Raw genomic sequence first — 20,921 nt, 5'->3', positions numbered from 1 at the left:
CCTCAAATTCACATCTTTTTGTTCTGTCAGCTAAGTAACACCACTTATACAAATCTCAATAGAAACAAGTATCTGTAAAGTAGTTTCCATGACATTAGAAATTGAAAAATAACATGGAAGGGTGCCAAAGTCCAATATCCAAATTTCTTTGTCCCTTTGACACATTTCCTTGTGTGAATACTTTGATGAGAATCCCACTAGAGATGGGAGAGACAAGTTCAAGAGCCCTTCCAGGATTTTGCATTGTATGGTCCCGGGATCTGGCCTAACTTTCTTGGGGTTGACCACAGGTGGGACTCCGGGCCTGTAACTCCATTTCCAATCCTGATATTCTTATATTGACAATATGATATTCCATAAATAGCTTCTCAGGAAAATACAAAATTGGTGGTACATCAAGTAAAATTAAAATAATGACTTGATTTCTAAGATTACTGGGCTGAAAAATGTGTTTTATCTGAGATGCCTAAAATAAAAACTCACGAAAAATGGCAGAATGATGGTGTTTTACACACTGATTTATTTTAAAGCATAATCTATGAGAAAAGGTATAGTGTCTTACAAAGCATTTGATAAATAGGTTTAAATACAATTTTTAAGCTCTAAATAGTCTCTAATTGGGAGGAATATACACACTTTTAGCCATGAAAGTGCAATTTTTATGGTAGATTTCAGACCTCTGAAGCTACATGTTAGCTAATGGCCAGTTTATTGACATTAAAAATATACATTTATAAAAATTTGAAGAGATTCATGAAAATGTTCCATAAACATTTTTATAAACATCTACCATATAATGTGGAAGACGTTTTCATGATCTGCTTACAAATATTAAATCCTATCTTTTATAATATTATACAAATTATTATTATAAAGTTTGCATTATTAAATTCTTATGTGAACTCCGTTATGTCCTCTTCACTAATATTGAGCACAGGCTTGTATATCAGATATATATACACACTACTTTTTCCCTTGTGTAATGCCCCCTCATAAGAATATACTTGGTCTGTGGGACAATCAGAGCATAGCAAAATGCTGCTTTAGTTGTTTAATTAAATGTTGGGTATCCACATGACCTGGAAATGCTGCTTCTGACTTCTGAGCAGCAACATAGCTTCTTTGTAAATCTCCAATCTGTAAGAAATACCAGAATAAGACCACAGAATCAGACCACAAAAAAAATGAATAAGAAAGTAAAAGTACTACCTGTATACCGTAGAAAATCAAAGCGTTTTTAAGAGTAAATTGTTTGGTTATGCCACTTTGATTTTAGAATTCTTTCACCTAGATTACAATTCAATCTTGAAAAATAAAATAACCAATTATACTAATAATTTCTGCTCCATTACAGCTGTCTAGTTATGAATTCATAGACTTTGTTTTCTTTTCCTATCACAGATAGTATGACAAAAATAAAATTACATTTGCATACTATAAGAGCCAGCTCTATATAGTTTTAGAAAGCCTTAGGACAACTATTTGTAATGTACCATAAAGACATATTTTGGTTAGGGTATTATCTTTTAGATAGAAAATTCAAGCAAAAATGATTATATATAAGATACAACAACATGCTCAGGGAGGTTTTAAATGGTGCTTAGCAGAGTAATGTGGGGGAAGATACCTGGCTTTAGAAGTTTATTAAGGGTATCTCTGATTTTCAATAAATCTAGTGTTAAAGTCCAGTCCCAAAGAAAAGCACACAGTATCTGGATCTGTCTGCATAGATCTGGATTCATGCATACATTTATAAAAAGCAAGAGCTTTTTAGTGTGTGCACACAAAAAAATATCCTAGATAATTCAATGCTGGCAGGTTTGTTTTTTTTTTTTTTTGAAACACGTAATACATATTAAAAAAGTTTCCTAACATACCATTTTCTCTTATGGAAAATATAGTCTTTTGCTTAAAAAATACCTCGTTTGAGTTATATATTATTAAAATGTTGTTTAAGTAAATGGCAGCACAGGGCAGTGGAAAACACATGGGCGTCATTGGGAGCTGGGTATAAATTCTGAACCCACCATGGCCATGTGACCCTACGGGAGTCTTTTAAGCTCAACCAGCCTTGTGTTCATTAGAATGTAAGCTGTATAAGGTAGAGGTTTTGTTTTATTCAGTGCTAACATCCTCTGTGCCTAGAACAGTGCTCAATAAGTGAAACATCAGCTGTAGAAAAAATGAGTCAGGAAGGTGAAGGAAACCTACATGGCAGGTTGATGAAAAATCACAGAGGGTGTGTGGAACACCTGCAATGGTGGTTGGCTCTTAACAAGCCCACAAAAATGACAACTTATGAATGACAACTTAGTTCCAGAGCAGAAATGAAAGTGAGGATGGCTTCATGTTCATGCTCTGAAAAATGACATTTTCATAATGTCTTCTGGTCTATAAGGAGTCTTTACACCTATAAACACTTTCAGCCATTTTCTTACCCTGAAAACTCACTTTCCATCTTAAAGGAAGGTTTCTCAGTAAAAGTTAGTTATTCAATGCCTTTTATTTATTGTTGTTCTTATTATTGAAAATGGCATGATTCCTTTTAGCTCTTGGACATTAACTGACTTGAAATACAGTATTAACAGTTGTATTTTTCCCCACATTGTTCACAGCTACAACAGCTTTCACTCCTATCCCTCATTTTATGGCAATTATGCCAGAGCCTTGATGGCAACATGGTCTACAGTAAAATACAGGATTTCTTATAAAAGTCAATTACTAAATCTTTCCTCAACCAAGTTACTTAATGAGTATTTTTTCACGATTAAATGTCATATTTTAAAAATAATTCTGCAATCTATAATAATCTATAATGCAATCTGTAATATTAAGCTTAGTCCATATTCAGTGATATATTTTTTTAAAGTTTATTAAACTGTCTCTTGAAATGAAAGACAGGTATATATAATATTTAAAAACACATTTCCATCAAAACATTATTAGAATTTCCTTATTTTTCTATACTTTTTTTTAAACCAGGAAAGAAAAAGAAACAGATCAGATGATGAACTGATAAAAAGAATACCTTATCAGAGACAGTTGCAAAATTAAAATGCGGCTCATACATATGGGGTGCCAAAGATGATGCAGTTTGTAATAGTGCTCTTGCCTGTATTAAAAAAAGAAAACAACAAAACAAAACAAGGTGTATGAGCATGTATCAACACTATATTTATGACTTGGGGGTTTTTGTGTCTTCTTTTTTTGGTAAAAGAATCCTTTCCTCAAAATAGCACCTTAATAAACATGATCCTGTGATAAATACAGATGATATTCTTTGTGAAATATGACTTATTGAAATACAATTAGTACTTACATCTTGCCAAAATTATATTAATGATAAAACTGCTTCAAAATATGAAGAAAATTTAAATTTAAAGTCGAGAACCACTGTTCCTAAAAAGTTACTAATATGACAAATTGAAATATAGTCCTCAATACTAAAAAAAAAAAAAAAGTCTTATTAATCTAGTTTTTATTTATGTTGATTGATTCTTAGGCTTCTAATTACATGTTATCTAATGCTACAACAAAAAATTTTTAAAAACCACAGTAAATTTCCAACGCCGGAGTTTGGTGTTAGAAGACCAAGATGAGCACTTATTACACTGTTGACCTCAAAATAACAAGTGAATGCAATTGAAAACATCAAACTTTCGGTTCTCTTGAGTTCTCAAAAAGCAAAATTTGCATCCCCTATAGGATCAAAGGATGGTAAATGTACCACTGCAGGGACCACTGACTGGTGTGAGATGCTCATGCATTCATCTTTAGGACCACAAACTCACCATTCCAAGCTTCTGACCATCCCTCCAACTTGCAGCTAAACCTCTATCCGTGACCTGAAGACAAATCTGTATCTTTTTTTCTTTTTAATGGAAAATAACATATGGGGGGGGGGTACCTGGGTGGCTCAGTCTATTAAGGTCTACCTTCAGTTCAGGTCATGATCTCTGGGTCCTGGGATTAAACCCCGCATCAGGCTCCCTGCTCAGTGGGGAGTCTGCTTCTCCCTCTGCCCACTCCCCCAACTTGTGCTCTTGCATTCTCTTTCTCAAATAAATAAATAAAATATTTAAAGAAAAAAAAAAAGGAAAATAACATATGGGATGGTACATATTGATTCTCTTTGTGTTTTACAATTATTTTCTTTTAATTGAGGTATAATTTTTAAGAATAAAAAGAGGGTAGTAGCATGAAAACTTTCACCAAAACCTTTCAAATCAGTTGTATAGCAGAGAAACTGTAATAAGTAGGAAACAAAATCACCAATGTGGCAACAGAGAAAATCACGAAAGCACTTGTTTCATATGGACATAGGTAAAGTTCCATGACAGAACAAGTTCCCATTTTGGAGTACAGTTGACCCTTGAACAACATGGGTTTGAACTGCATGGGTCCACTTATATGTGGATGTTTTCAATAAATACAGTACTGTAAATGCATTTTCTCTTATAATTTTCTTACTCACATCTTATTTCCTCTAGCTTACTTTACTGTAGAATGCAGTATACAGTACCTATGACATAAAATATGTGTTGGTTGACTATGTACGTTCTGGGTAAGGCTTCTAGTCAACAGTGGGTTCTTAGTAGTTATGTTTTGTAGGGGGTCAAAAATATGTGAATTTTCGACCACATGGGGGGTCAGTACCACTAATCCCGTATTGCTCAAAAGTCTTCTGTAGTTAGTTTTTGTTTACAAACTACAAATTCATGGGCAGCCGGGGTGGCTCAGTGGTTTAGTGCTGCCTTCACCTCAGGGCGTGATCCTGGAGACCGAGGATCAAGTCCCATGTCAGGCTCCCTGCATGGAGCCTGTGTCTCCCTCTGCCTGTGTCTCCGCCTCTCTCTCTCTCTCTCTCTCTTTCTCTGTCTCTCATGAATAAATAAAATCTTTAAAAAAAAATACAAATCCATCTTATTTGGAGGAATTTACAAAATAAAGGCAACATCCAAGGATGTTTCTTTTCTCATTTGGCTACAAGTTTATCACTGTGCTTGGGTGACCAGATGGGAGGTTAACACTAGGTCTGCAGGTAAAGTTACCGGCCTTCCTTGCATCCCTGTTTCTTTATCTTTAACATATGGAATGTCATACTTATCTATCCTTGATTGTCGCTAACATTGTATGACTGTACTTAGCATTTTAAGCTTGTTTTTAGAATTTAGTTTATCAAACATCTGCTGTGTGCTCAGTACCATCCTGCCACACCCGGTGCCTTCCACGTATAACCTGCTCATTCTCGCAGAACACCTTCAGGTGCTGCTGTGGCCTCCTTTATATGCTGTCCGTTCATTTCACAAATACTGACCCAGCACCTACCACATGCCAGGCACTGTTTTTGATGCTGAAAATGTAGCCCTTGGAGGACTCAAAGCAGGTCTGTTTTCACGTGGCTGCCATACTACAGTCTATATATAAATATGAACACATCTGATAAAATAAGTATTGTGATAGTACCTGAGGACTCCTTTAGATGTCTGAGATGACCTTTCTTTTCTCTTTTTTTTTCTTTTTTTCTTTTAGATTTTATTTACATTCATGAGAGACAGAGGCAGAGACACGGGCAGAGGGAGAAGCAGGCTCCCTGTGGGGAGTCCAATGTGGGACTCAATCCCTGGATCCCAGGATCATGCCCTGAGTGAAGGCAGACACTCAACTACTGAGCCACGCAGGTGCCTTTGAGATGACCTCTCTAAAGAGGTGGCAATTGTGCTAAGATCCAAATGACAGAAAAAAAGTCCCTGCAGGATCTGAAAGAAGAACGTTCCAAACCCTGTAAAGTAAGAAGATGCACAGCACATGTGCAGAGCAGTGAGGTAGCTGATTTGTCCAGAAGTTGGGAAGTCGGTAGGAAAGAAGAAGTGGCAAAAGATGTGGCCTGCGGGATCCCTGGGTGGCGCAGCGGTTTGGCGCCTGCCTTTGGCCCAGGGCGCGATCCTGGAGACCCAGGATCGAGTCCCACGTCGGGCTCCCGGTGCGTGGAGCCTGTTTCTCCCTCTGCCTGTGTCTCTGCCTCTCTCTCTCTCTCTGTGACTATCATAAATAAATAAAAATTAAAAAAAAAAAAAAAAAAGATGTGGCCTGAGAGGGAGCCAGAGGCTGGATTATGTGGGACCCTGTAGGCCAAGGTTTGGATCCACATTTCATTCCAAGCAGAAAGGAAAGACTTTAGAGGATGCTGAGCAAAGTAATGATAAAATCATTCTTGTTTTTTAAGAAATCCCTTCTGCTGTTGAGAGAAGGGCATATTATAGGTAAAATTACTTGCTGACCTAAGTGGAGACAAAAAGACCAGCTAGGACAGTCTTGTAGTAGAGTCTGGGCAGGAGATGAATACAGTTTGGAGAAGGCTACCAGAGGTGGGGGGAAATGGCCAGGTCCAGGATGGGACTTGGAAGTAATACTGGCAGGGCTTGCTGAACCTAATGGGGGGGGGGGGGCAGGGAGAGGCAGCAGGGATAGAGAGGTTTCAAGGGTGGCTCCTGGGATTCTGGCTTGAGCACCTAGCTGGTGGATGGGGGACTGGGAATGGTGTAACAGTCTACCAAGGCAGGGAACACTAGGGAGGTACAGGTTTATCCTAATAAAACCAATGGTAGGGGATCCCTGGGTGGCTCAGCGGTTTAGCGCCTGCCTTTGGCACAGGGCTAAACAGTCCTGGAGACCTGGGATCAAATCCCACATCGGGCTCCCTGCATGGAGCCTGCTTCTCCCTCTGTCTGTGTTTCTGCCTCTCTCTCTCTCTCTCTCTCTGTCTCTGTGTCTCTCATGAACAAATAAAATCTTTTAATAAATAAATAAGTAAGTAAAACCAAAGGTAAAGAGATAACAAATGTTAAGTAACTTGTCCAAGGTCAAATTATTAATATATAACAGAGCCAGGAATCAAATCCAGTCCAGTCAAGCCCTAGAGCTCATTTTTAAACTACAGTAGGTAGGGGCACCTGGGTGGCTCAGTTGGTTAAGCGTCCTACTCTTGATTTCAGTTTGGGTCATGATCTCAGGGTCACGGGATCAAGCTCAGGCTCTGCACTCAGCGAGGAGTCTGCTTGGGATTCTCTCTCTCTCTCTCGAATAAATAAATCTTTAAAAAATAAATAAACAACAGCATGTAAAGATAACTACACCTGACAGCTTTTCTTGAAAGAAAGCAGACTGTCCATTGTGCCACAGTAGTTCACTGACCTGCTCAATGTGGCCCTTACGCATCTCCAGTACAGCCAGGTTGTTGTAGGCCTCAGCGTGGTTATTGTTGTTGACCAGAGCGAGCCTGAAGCACTGATGGGCCAAATTCATATCTCCTATACCCTTGAAAACAAAAGCATGTATTTGCACACACAGATCCATATGCTTCTGCCCACCATCTCCTCCCTTCTTTCCTCATGTCTTTTCAGCTACCAAGCAACAAGTACTAATCATAATCAAGTGTCTGTTGTAAGAGGCTTTAACCTGAGAAAACAAGTTCTAGGGTGATGCTCAGAGATCACTTAATTGCTACAGAAGACCATAACCAATGGATTTACCAGAGCTGAACATTGCTTCAAACTAACTTATGGCTAGCTACCTTTTCTATACCAGAAATTACATTAGAGGAAACCACCTACCACAGCTATGTGGCCCAAGTTGTACCAGACGTCAGCTGCCTCTTCTTCGTTTTCAGCCAGAGCAAGGGCACGTTCAAATGAGGTCAGAGTCATATCATACTGCTGGGCATAGAAGCAGCAGAGGCCCAGATTGTTAAAAAGCTGGCAGTTATAAACACCCATCTGCAGGAGTCGCCTTTTCGAAAAAGAGCACACATATTTTGGTGTCAGACCAACCTGATAAATATTAAGACCTATTTTTTACAAAGTTAGAAATAAATGTTTTACAATTTTTAACACCTCGAAAGAATAGAAAGTAACATAGTAAATGAAAAAACATTTCAAAGCAAATACAAAAGCATGTCTTTTTTAATGGTACTATTCATGGGCAATATATCCAGGAGTGAGGTCAGAGTCCACTTACATAAGTTTTTTTATTCTCCCAAAAGCTCTGTTAGAGAATCAAATACAAAGAGTCACATAAAGGAAAACCCACAGTATTTTGCTTCATAAAGGTTTGGTGCCAATCAGTGAACCCCCTAAGACCTTTTCATCTAACTTGAGGGCTGTGTTTAGGATTTACCTTCAAGTTTTTGGCTAAATTGAATCTTGGTTTGGGTTATCAGTAGTATTTTGTGGTTTGGCTTCATCTACCAACCTTCTGATGAGCTTCCACCAAGGAAGATAAGACCATCAGTGTGATCTCTGCCTTATCCCCTAACTTTCATGCTAGAGCTCAAAAAACCTGTTTGTTTCTATGCACCATTAATCCCAAAGGACAAGACCATTCAAATAAGCAAATGAAAATCCACCTCAGCAGCCCTATGGAACCCATGATCCATTTTGGGGGTGAGGAAGTAGAGACAGCTGCCTGTGCCTAAAGTGGTATTCATTTTATCATATTTTATGCTAACATATATTTGGGAAGAACTCTTGTCAGTGGCCAGTTATCTCCTGGTATATTACCTAAGGGCAGAAGAGAAAATAAAAATTTAAAAATTAATCTCAGAAACCATCTGTAGGATGAAATAAGAATGTGCTCAAAAGAGAACCAGAGGGATCCCTGGGTGGCGCAGCGGTTTGGCGCCTGCCTTTGGCCCAGGGCGCGATCCTGGAGACCCAGGATCGAATCCCACGTCGGGCTCCCGGTGCATGGAGCCTGCTTCTGTCTCTGCCTCTCTCTCTCTGTGTGACTATCATAAATAAATAAAAATTAAAAAAAAAAAGAGAACCAGAGATCAGAACTTATTTAGACTTTGAAAAATTATTTGGACAAGAGCTGACAATATTTCACAGGACAGGGGAACCTGTTTCAGGGCTTGGAACCTGGTACTTGCTCTTTGCAAATCTCACCACTGTTTCAGCTCTGGGGTCTTATGCTATGTGGTGGTATGAATGGAAGCAGTGATGGGGAGAAGTGCTTCCAGGAACTACTACACAGTTCCTCATTGACAACAAAATGGCTAACTCATACAATGACATGGTGTTAAAAACTCAACTATCCAGGTATGTTTCCACAGGATGCCAAATATTTGTAAATCAGAAAACCTCCGGGTGCTTGAATGGTTAGTCTCCTATAGACATGGGCCTATACATTATCTGTCTACATTTTCACTCCACCTTTATTGCTGTTGCACCAATATATCACAGGAAAGTAGTTCTACGAAGACAACGTAAAACACACCTGTAAAATCGGAGAGCTATTTCTGGTTGATCAGAATAAAAGTGGTTGCTTCCAATGCATGCAATGGCTTCCACATGAGTATTGTCCTGTTTCAAAACTTCTTTGTAGTATTCAGCTGCTGATGAAATATTGTTCATTTCCTGTTCTCCATCAAGACAGAAGAGCAATACTTCATTGCCAAGAAATTTTATTTTTCTTCTGGCCGATGTATGTTAATTCTATTCAACAAATATTAAGAGCCTACCATGTGCCAGACTATGTTCTAGGCCCTGAGGACAGAATACGAACACAAAGACAAGGCTGCTATCCTCAAGAAGGGTACAGATGGTCAGGAAGACAGGCAAATGAACAAATAAGTAATATAATGTCAGGCAAGTATAACTGACATGAAGAAAGGCAAAGAAAGGGGCACCTGGGGGCCTCAGTCGGTTAAGTGCCTGCCTTTGGCTCAGGTTAGATACCAGGGTCCTGGGATTGAGCCCCCGTGTTGGGCTCCCTGCTCAGCTGAGCGGTCTGCATCTTCCTCTCTCTCTCTCTGCCCCCGCTCCCCCTCTTGGGCTCTCTCTCAAATAAAATCTTAAAAAGCGGGGGGGGGGGGGGGGGAGCAAGGAGAGAGCGAGGGAAGGATGGAGTAGAGGAGTAACATCATTATATTTACATTTTTAAAGAGTAACTCGGTGGCTACACACAGGATATGCCAAAGTAGGGAAGAATGGTAGCAGGGAGACCTGGAGTCCCATCAATAATCATAAATCAGTGTTTTCAACATTATTAATGTCCTAGCTCTCAAATCTACCTTCAAGGCCAGTGCAGGCTCCATGGCCCTCATGGAAATATCCCTAATGCCCTCACTTCACATAACTCTCTTCTGGCTCTCAGTATATACCACACATGCTGTGGAAACCTCTCACTTGCTCTTATCATATAAGGACTCCTACTTTTTTGTTAGATTTTAATATTTTATCAAATACAAGAGACTGCACTGATTGTAAGAAGCACCACACAATACTTTCTTATCGCACAGAATTTTTTTTAACCTCTATGGACTTTACTGTGTGTGTGTGTGTTTTTTTTAATTTCAGGACTCTATTTATTTATTTAGAGCAATTTTAGGTTCACAGCATAACTGAAGAGACAATATGGACATAAATGCATTTTGTTTTTCAATATCAAAAAATTACATCTATTGATATTATCACCAATTTCATCCATATCAGTAATATGGAAACAGTTTTGACCAGGGCTCCTGGGTGGCTCAATTGGTTAGGCCTCTGCCTTCAGCTTGGTCATGATCCTGGGGTCCTAGGATCCAGCCCCCTGCTCAGCAGAGTGTCTGCTTCTCCCTCTGCCCCTGTTCTCTCTCTCTCAAATAAGGTAAAAAAAAAAAAGAAAAAGAAAAAGAAAAAAAGAAAGAAAGAGAAAGAAAGAAAGAAAGAAAGAAAGAAAGAAAGAAAGGAAGAAGGAAAGAAAGAAAGAAGGAAAGAAAGAAAGAAGGAAAGAAAGAAAGAAGGAAAAAGAAAGAAAGAAAGAAAGAAAGAAAGAAAGAAAGAAAGAAAGAAAGAGAAAGAAAGAAAGAAAGAAAGAAAGAAAGAAAGAAAGAAAGAAAGAAAAGAAAAGAAAAGAAAAGAAAAGAAAAGAAAAGAAAAGAAAAGAAAAGAAAAGAAAAGAAAAGAAAAGAAAAGAAAGAAAGGTTTTGACCTTGTGGACCCTCTGAAAGGGCCTCAGGGAGCCCTGAGAATCCCTGGACCACACTTTAAGAAATGCTGATATCAAAATATTTGGGGCCTTTCTTCCCACTCTTACTCATTCCCATAAGGCAAACTCAGCATGCTGGTTTCAGCCCCTTCTGGATCTCTTTGGAAGCCAACCTGCCTGCAACATGCCCACCTGCTCTCCCCTGCCATGTGGAGCAGGCTCTCCCAGTAGAGAAGGTGTGCAGGTTGTACAGTCGTGTCTGCTGGCTGGGGAGGGTTAGGTTGTCTAACTCAGCGGCAGAACTCTATTAAGTTCTTTTAGTCACAGAGCTAAAGCCACATGCTCCAATTCTGCTTTTATTAGTGATAAAGTTAATGGTTTGTCTTCCATTTTTCGGAATCTCATTTCTATCTCTCTGTTGGTTCTCAACTTGGAGTAAAGCAGGTTGATGTTTATTAGTTCCATAAAAGATTCATCAGTTGATCCAAATTCATTCTGTATGTGTATTTGTTCACATACTTTGTGTCTAAAATTCTTATTCAAAGTCCTGCCAGGATTTAGTTCCTCAAGAGAAGAGGCCTTTCCATTCATGGTTTGTAGCTGAAAAATAACTGACTTTTTTTTCTTCAAAACATAAGGCTGTTGATATATTCATTAATTGTGAGTTCATTCTCTCCTGAATTTTACACTGCTTTTATGTGCAACTATTCCAAATATTCTTTAATAATTTAAGAATATAAGAATCTATTGAAAAGCATAAATAATAAAAAATTTTCACCAGAAGTGTATTTTCTTTTTGGTAACACAAAAGCCTTGTAAAACTTGAAAAAACAGATGAGCAGTTTAACTCACTCCCCTACAGTCTCCACCCCCACCCCCACACCAAATCCCTACCTCCTGTAGACTGATTGTGTCCTTCCTAAATTCAAATTGAAGTCCTAATCTCCAATATAATAGTATTTGGAAGTAGAGTCTTTGAGAGGTAACTAGGTCATAAGGATGAAGCCCTCATGAATGGGATTAGTGCCCTTAAAGAAGACACACTGGGGCACATGGGTGGCTCAGTCATTTAAGCATCTGCTTTCTGCTCAGCTTATGATCCCAGGGTCCTAGGATAGAGCCCGCACAAGCACGGAGCCTGCTTCTCCCTCTGCCCCTCCCCCTGCTTGTGCTCACTTGCTCGCTCTCTCAAATAAATAAAATCTTAAAAAAAAAAAAAAAAAAGACTGACACCAGAAATTATCTCCCTACCATATGACAGTATAGAAAGAAGGCATCTATCTACAGACCAGGAAAAGGACGCTCACTAGGAAATGAATTGACCTGCACCTTGGTCTTAGACTTCCCAGCCTCCAGAATTATGAGAAATAAATTTATGTTCCCTAAGCCTCCCAGTTTATGGTATTTTGTTACAGCAGCCTGAGCAGACTAAAATACTGTCCTTCCAAAGAGTAATCTCCACACGTAGGCAGCACCCTGACCACTGAACCTAAGGGCCCTGAGCAGCATGGGTCCCCATGAACATGACTTTTCTGGCTTCCAGGTCAAGAACATCCCACAGAACAAGGCTTCCAGTGTTACACTTGCTAATGGTGGTGTATTAGTCTGCTCGGGCTGCCAAAACAAAATATCATAGACCAGGTAGCTTAAACAACAGAACTTATTTTCCCTCAATTTTGGAGGCTAAAAGTCCAAGATCAAGGAGCCAATATGGTGGGGATTTAGTGAGGATACTCTTACTAGCTTACAAATGCCCACCTTCTCACTGTTCCTCATATGGCAGGGAAAGAGAGAAGGGAAGAGAGAGTGATGGCCAGCACACTCCAGCATCTCTTCTTGCAAGGGCATTAATCCCAACACAAGGGCCCCAGCCTCATGACCACATCTAAACCTAATTATCCGGAAAGGCCTTATCTCTAAATGTCATCACACTGAGGGCTAGGGCTTCAACATACTCATTTGGGAGGGACACAATTCAGTCTAATGCAAAAAGACTCCAGCCTAAATGGATAATTGTTTCAAGGCTCTCAGTTCTATAAAATTACCTTGGAATGTTTGCATACTTGATTGATGGGCACATAATTAATTTATGTAATCTTGAAGAATTTTAGACTGAAGCTAATTTGTTTTTGGCAACCTTGTAAGTAGCTTTTTAAATGTGTTATTGTAAAATATGTGCTGTGCGAAATAAATTTAAACACTGCAAAAGGTTATAAAATGAAAAGTAAAAGTCCCCTCCCTAAATCCAGTCAGAGGTTCTGTGAATAGTTTTTTTCAAGAAATTTTGTTCATATATGTGTACACATACATGTATGCCAGTTTTAACCATAAACATAATCTTTCTACACATTTTGATATACAGTTCACTGGTTTCGCTCTGTCTTGACTCTTTCCATATCAGTACAAAGGGTTCTAACCTGTCACTTTTTTTTACTTCTGCATAATTTTCCATCAATACATAGACTATAGTTTATTTAACCAGCCCCTTTTTGATGAAGCATTCGTTTCCTTTGGGGGGGGTGCATAAAAATACTATAAAACCATTCTTGTATATAACTTTCTAAACTTGTATGAAAACATCCTTAAGGAAAATTCCTACAAGTGAAATTGCTGGGCCACAGAGTATGCATGCTCGGAAATCTCATCAGTAATTGCAAAGAGCCTCCAATGGGTTGTGCCAATATACCCTCCCAGCATCCGTGTTCATGTGTGGGGTTTGTTCCTCCACAACCTTGACAACCCTACATGTCATGGAACTTCTCCATCTCGGTCAACCTGATGAAGTGAAGAAAGGGCATCTCATTTTTATTTTAGTTTTTATTTCTTTAATTAGGACCGAGAGAGGGATCCCTGGGTGGCTCAGTGGTTTAGCGCCTGCCTTTGGCCCAGGGCATGATCCTGGAGACCCGGGATCGAGTCCCGCATCAGGCTCCCTGCACGGAGCCTGCTTTTCCTTCTGCCTGTGTCTCTGCCTCTCTCTCTCTCTCTAGGTCTATCATGAATAAATAAATAAAAAATCTTTGGGATCCCTGGGTGGCGCAGCGGTTTAGCGCCTGCCTTTGGCCCAGGGCTCGATCCTGGAGACCCAGGATCGAATCCCACGTCAGGCTCCCGGTGCATGGAGCCTGCTTCTCCCTCTGCCTATGTCTCTGCCTCTCTCTCTCTCTGTGTGACTATCATAAAAATAAATAAATAAATAAATAAATAAATAATCTTTAAGAAAAAAATTAGGACTGAGAGGTTAGGCATTTAAGACACCACATATTTATGTTTCCTTTCCTGTGAAATGCTGATTCATGTCCTGTGCCCATTTTCCTATCCTATCTTTTGTCCTTTTACTATTGGCTTATGTTACATGGGGCTTGGGCGGGAAACTGCCCTCCTGGATACAGGATTGCTGGGGGCAGACATGCGGCTCCGACTGCTGGGCACTGACTCTGCTTTCTCCTGCGAGATTAACTGAGTCTGTTGATGTGATTTAAATTCAAAATCCAAGAAGTCTTGGTGTTTATAAGCATTGCCTTCAGAGGAAAGGTATAGATGGTTTAAATTCTTCCAGATGGGTGTTACCAAGCCCCCATACAAAAGGCAGTGGTGTAGCCACAGTGTAGCTGGAATTGGCTACTGTCTCATCTCTGGGGTGATTGTACTTGCATGAAGAGGATCAGCAGCCACTATGCAGGCCAGTTGGCAGATCAGGGCTGATGCAGAAGCCATACCTCAATTCTGACCCACAATTGCTCTGAGGAAATAATCTCATTTCCATAAGGGTTTACAATCTTGACTAAATGAAAACTTGTAAGTTTGTGTGCATATACATTTGTGTGTGTGTGTGTGTGTGTGTGTGTGTGTAATTCTCTCAACAATCTGGAAACCACCTGAAATTTGCCAACTTTTAAGTCATGTATTGAATGAGGAAATTAAAAGTAGTCTTTTGTCTGTCCCAGGTATGGCAAATATTTTCCCCATTGGATATTTTTACACTGTTTGTTTGTTTAGGTTTTATTTTCTATTTGTTTTTATAGAAAATTTAACTATATAGAAAACTTATTTACCAATATAGAAAATGTAACTTTTATGTTCTCAAATTCATCAATCTTTTCTATTATGGTTTTCGACTTTTCTATCACCCTTAGAAAGGTCTTCCATTCCAAGTTTATACAAATAACGCATCTGTCTTTTTTTTTCTGGAACTTTCATGATTTTAGATCTTTGGGTCATCTGGCAGTAATAGATTCTTTTCGTACAAGGAATCATTATTCCTCCAGCCCTATTTTTAAAATAATCCAATAGTGCAACTGGTTTAATAGGCAGTCTTTATAACATTGTAAATTGTTGTATGTATGAACACACATAGACTCTCTTTTGCTCCCTTAATCTATTCCTACCTCAGAATTCTTCATGGTAACTCTAGAATAAATTTTGTTAATAGAGATTAAAAAATATTTTCAAATATATAAATGTCACCTCAAGTATATAAATAACCATGGTATCATTTAAGTGATGTTTATAATGGTTATTTTGGAACAAATTCACAAAATACTAACTATAATTCGATTTAAGTTATTTAAAATAAAATTGCAAATAACTTGAGGTGAATGCTGTAGTGGATAGGCAGTTGGATAGACCACCCTTTTCAACCACTCCTGAAATCATTTTTATGCACAGTAAACTTCAAGGACCACTGGAATAATATTTCCTAGGGTAATATTTCTAATTCTAAACATCTTTAACAAAGAACAGTTCAAATAGATACCTGTCTTTTGAATGATACACAGAATTCCTCAAGAACAATTAAAACCACAACCAAATAAATTTATCAAGAAGAAATCATTTTAAACAAGTTTCTATACAAAATAAGCAATGAACAATAGGCAGCACAACATGTTCATTTTAAAACAGGAGACACTGAGAAGATACAAGATCAAAATGAAAGTGATAAATAAAAAGAACATAAAAGACGAGGATCCCTCCAGGGAAAAGTCTGATATACACACAAAAATCCCTAAGGCATATGTAGTGTAGGCTGCAATGCTAAGGGAAAAATTTTACTAATTAACTCCAAATCCACTGTCACATAAAGAGAAAAAGAATACACTGGAAATCTGTCTTTGGATGGTAAACTTTGGCACAAGGGAAATTAACTGTTAGATTCAAGGGGAAATACTTCATCTCACTATTTTAAATTTGTGCTTAGTCCTTGGTCATACTTCCTGTGGATGGTAAATCATCTCCACACCCTGGATGCTTTCTTCTCTACTTTGAGAGGCAACTCCAATTCTATTTCTCTCCCCAAACCTTCCCCTGTAGACTTCTAAAAGGATGTGGACCTCCAACTCCTGGCCAGACTCTAAGCAGAGAAGGATGAAGGGAGCTGGTTAGGGGTCTCTTCCCTGTCCCAGACACAGCAACACTGATGATATCAGAGGCCTGGCAGGAATTCTTCCAACCAGCAACCACACACCAAAGATTCCGTAGATTTCTAGCTCTTTCTGCCAACACTTCCTGCCTGAGAAGAAGGGCAGAAGATGGAGCTGAAAGGTCAGAGACTTCTGATCGTATTGAGGTAGTCACTGCTCCACATGAATACCACTGCTCTCAAAAATCAATTCTATTTCTTAAGCTTCTTGGTCAAAATTTTGTTCATGTTCAGGTTAGGCTCATACAAGTACAGATACAGAGATTTGAATACAGTATTTTATTTTTATTGGATGATCAAAGCCTTCTACTTATGTGTTTATCAAAATTATATTTCAAAAGGGGAAACAGTATTTCTAGACAATTTAAAAATAAAGTTTGTTTTTCACTTTAAAAGTAATGCATGTTCATGACAGAAAATCAGGAAAATACAGAAAGTATGAAAAAGAAAATAAAAGTCATTCACATACTATTACCCAAATATAGCAACTATTAATATCTTCCACCCTTTTCCTAACAAAAGAATTTTAGAATATTGTACCTAAAATTTCAAGAATTTAAGAGAACAGAGATGCTTCTTGTCAGTGTTGTACTGGAAGTCCTAAACAATAAGATTTTTTTATTAAGTGGCAAAATAATTGAGACGAAGAGATGAAGCTGTTTGCAGATGATGACTACTTTATTTACTTAGAAAATCTAAGAGCATTTATGGATAGGATATTAAAACTTCAAAAGAGTATTAGGCCTATTTCCTTTTTTTAAAGATTTTATTTATTTATTCATGGGTGACACAGAGAGAAAGGCAGAGACATAGACAGAGGGAGAAGCAGGCTCCTTGCGGGGAGCCCAAGGTGGGACTCGATCCCAGGACCCCGGGATCATGATCTGAGCCAAAGGTAGATGCTTACCCAACTGAGCCACCCAGGCAGAGAGAGAGCACTAGTAGGGGAGAGGGGCAAAGAGAGAGGAACAAGCAGACTCCCTGGTAAGCAGGAAACCCAACATGAGGCTCAATCCCAGGACCCTGAGATCATGATCTGAGCCAAAGGCAGATGCTTACCCAACTGAGCCACCCAGGCACCCCAATATTAGTCCTGTTTTCTAGTATCAAATGAACTTTAAAAAATTAGTGTATTCCTACTTACCAGAAATAGAAAATACAAAAGAAAAAAAAGGATTCTACCCATAGTTACACGTAGGGATGGGATCTATCCAGGAAAGAGTGTAACAGGCCTGAAACTACTATTCTTAGAAAGGCCTGCTTGTAAGGTTGGTCCCTGGCTGGTATCTGAGAACTTGGTGGGTTCCCTATATTGATATAAAACTTCCCTCAAATGGTGAAAGGGGCTCACACGCCTAAACTATTTGAACAGTGTGGTGCATAAACCTGAAGTGGTGCATGAAAACCTGCTTTATGTCCTGGAGTCTGGGATTTGGGTACATGGTAGACAGAAGGTGTCCATATGACCAACCCTTAGTAATCACCTTGTGTACCAAGTCTCTCATGAGCTTCCCTGATAGACATTGCTTCACACATGTTGTCACAACTTGTTGGAAGAATAAAGTGTGTCCTGTGTGATTCCACTAAGATACAACTCCTAAAAGCTTATGTGTCTGATTTCCTCTGAACTTTGACTCACCATGTGCCTTTTCCCTTTACTAGGTTTGCTTTACAGCCTTTTGATATAAATAAATCTGAGCTGTATCACTGAGTGCTGAGTTGAGTCCTTCTAATCACTGAAACTCAAGGTGGTTTGGGGGACCCCCAATACAACATCTTTATGGAGATAATTATAAAATATTCATTGATGAACAAAAGAAGACCTAAAAACATGGAGAATTTTATCATGATGGAGAGTGGGAGGAAAAGCAGCCCACCTACCTCCATCATTCATATATTCAATGCAATTCCAATCAATACGCCTGGAGGAGTTATTCTGATTTTTAATGGTTCTTGATAGGTCAATCCTAAAATCAATATGGAACAGCAAAGGGCCAAAAACAACCAGCTGTGAGGAAGAGTAGGTGGTAGAATTTGTCCAACTTGAGATCAGGAATTACTATAAAGCTATAGTAATTAGGCAGTGGGAAGGTATCTCAGTGGGGCTTTCCATGGAATTTGACAACATGACTCTAAAATTTGTAAGAATAAGCAAAAGTCCAAAACAGACAAAACATTCCTGATAAAAAATGATACCAAATAGTATTTGAGGCTGCAATAATTATGATAGCATTATATTGGTACAATGATAGACAAACAGACCAATAGAACAGAAAGCCCCCAAAACATATCTACCCTCTATAGAAAAAAAAGTTGATATTTGACATTACAGATCTTGGGAGAAGGATCAACAGATGTGCTGGACAAATAGCTATCTATAGTGGAAAACTCATTTAAATCCCTATCTCATACCACACCCCTTACTCTTCTGTATGTTTGAAATACATCATAATAAAAACTTAGTTTGACTAAATACGTACACTAAAATCTCTACTCTGTTAGTAAGCCACAGGCCAGTAATCATAATTTTACAAATTGTTCTCCTTGCTAGGATCTCAAGGACCTAAGAGCTTACTTAAGTAGCAAATAAACTCAATTTCACATCAACTTTTTGAATAAGATGAGCCTTACCTCATAGATCCTGGCAATTCCACAAAGTAGGGTTACTTCTCCTGGAAACTTATCTAAGCCTTGTTTGAAAAGAGTTAAAGCCGTCACTGGTTGATCCAATGAGATATAAACCTAAAACCAAGTTACATTTCAATAAAAGTACTAGTTCTTAAAATAATAGTATTTGCTGTGATAAGTTGATAAATATTGCTTAGCAACAGGTTATCTCCTAGATATTATGGTAAAAAGTTTTCAGAAATGTGGATTAATTTTCAATAGTGATGTTATAGTTTTATCTTACATGTCATATATGAAGCATCCATTCATTTATTCCTTCAACAAACACTCCTTGGGGGCTTGTGATTGCCAGAGACTGAGCAGTAAGTTAGTAAGAAAGGAACGAGGGAAAACCTTTTAGGATAGGACAGACAGGACTATGTCCATAAGCAGGCACAGAGGAACTAGTTATGAGATCAAAGTTGAAGATGCAGGAGAAAAAGGAACAAGAAGGTCTGAGAAAGGCAGCAGTGGAGAGCCTATGCAGAAGCTGGTTTTGGAAAAGGGCCCTCAGAAATAGAGGAGGAACAGATTTGTGAGGAATAGGGTCGTGGATGAGAGAGTTTGCACTTGATGGCTTCCACCTAACTAGCAATTAGGACATTAGCGTAGCTAAGTCATACACTTCATAGGAACTTCTAAAATAGGGAATTATAGTTGTAGGCATGGAAACATAAGATTATGACACTTTTATCTCCATGATCTTGGATCCTCTATTTCCTTCAAAATAGACTGGAAGAAGGCCCAAATGGATACACAAAAAACCTGTAAATAGTGTTTAATGCTAAAGTAATAAAATATTTAATATTTTTAATTAACGATCTAATATTTTCAGAATGAAAATCAGAATGATCTCTATTGTGTACCAATAGAGATCAGAATGATCTAAATCAGAATGATCCTAAATCAGAATGATCTCTATTGTGTTCCTAAATCAGAATGATCTCTATTGTGTAGCAATTATTAAGTAAATAAAATAAAGTAAACTTTACTTTTATACAGTTGTGTAGGCAATAATAAGATATAAGCAAATCAATTTATGGAAAAATACATCAAACCATGTATTCAACAATAGTTAAATATAAAGCACATTTTTTAATCACCTGGCAAGTGATTATCAGTGAAAAAGATGACAAATAGTGTGACCAATGTTTTAATTTCAAGGTGTTAGAAAAGCTTAAAAGTCTACTGTGATGCTTAGAAACCTCTTTAAGAATTTAAGGTTTAACATATAACATACAGAAGGTGGACTTAGTTTCAAACATCTCTGAAAACTACAGTAAATAGATCACAATTATTTAGCACTGTAGGTTTATATAGCGTAACTTTCATTTTGTTTCTTTTCAGTATGCAAATTCTTAAAACCATACTTAGGGAGTAGTGGCACTTCCTTTTATATAGCTCTTCTTTTCAACCTCCTTTAGCATACTTTTTAATTTTAAAAAATTCATCAAGATACAGCAAGATGATGTCCTACCCACCACTTCATCAAATGTTTCAAGTAGCCCTGGTCAGGGCCAAGAAGTAACTTTTTCCCAGGACTGAATTCTGATGGCCCTTGATGTCTGCTGTTGCTGTGGGAGGCAGTACGGGGCAGTGAGGAGGAAGACTTGCATTTGAGTACTGGATCGAAACAGCCAAGTGACGTTGAAAAACCTATTTACCCTCTTTAAGTCTCCACTATCATAAGGGTACAAAGGAAATTCTAAACTCTACCTTTGTGGGGTTTCTATGAGGCTTAAATTAACCTGTGGGTGGAAGAGACTGGATATAATACCTGCTACTGAATAGGTGTTCAATAAGGGGGAAATATCATCTTTGTTGTTATGGCAGAGCCAAGAAACCAACATCCTGCATAAAAACA

At 38.4% G+C, this 20,921-nt stretch overlaps 1 protein-coding gene across 4 annotated transcripts in view; it reads right to left on the bottom strand.

Moving 5' to 3' along the window:
- Positions 1 to 500: 500 nt before the first annotated feature.
- The window catches only part of TTC8 (tetratricopeptide repeat domain 8), a 53,458-nt gene continuing 33,037 nt past the window's right edge, over positions 501 to 20,921 (bottom strand). For all 4 annotated transcript variants that reach the window (XM_072839616.1, XM_072839617.1, XM_072839619.1 and 1 more), the window contains 6 exons: positions 19,022 to 19,132; positions 9,277 to 9,416; positions 7,614 to 7,788; positions 7,195 to 7,317; positions 3,029 to 3,112; positions 501 to 1,137 (listed from right to left, as the gene is read on the bottom strand). In XM_072839616.1, the coding sequence (XP_072695717.1) occupies positions 1,021 to 1,137; positions 3,029 to 3,112; positions 7,195 to 7,317; positions 7,614 to 7,788; positions 9,277 to 9,416; positions 19,022 to 19,132 (750 nt within the window). In that variant the 3' untranslated portion in view covers positions 501 to 1,020. The remainder of the gene's footprint in view (positions 1,138 to 3,028; positions 3,113 to 7,194; positions 7,318 to 7,613; positions 7,789 to 9,276; positions 9,417 to 19,021; positions 19,133 to 20,921) is intronic.

Source organism: Canis lupus, chromosome 9 (genome assembly GCF_048164855.1).
Source record: "Canis lupus baileyi chromosome 9, mCanLup2.hap1, whole genome shotgun sequence".
NCBI lineage: Eukaryota > Metazoa > Chordata > Mammalia > Carnivora > Canidae > Canis > Canis lupus.
This window is presented reverse-complemented; position numbering and strand designations above follow the sequence as displayed.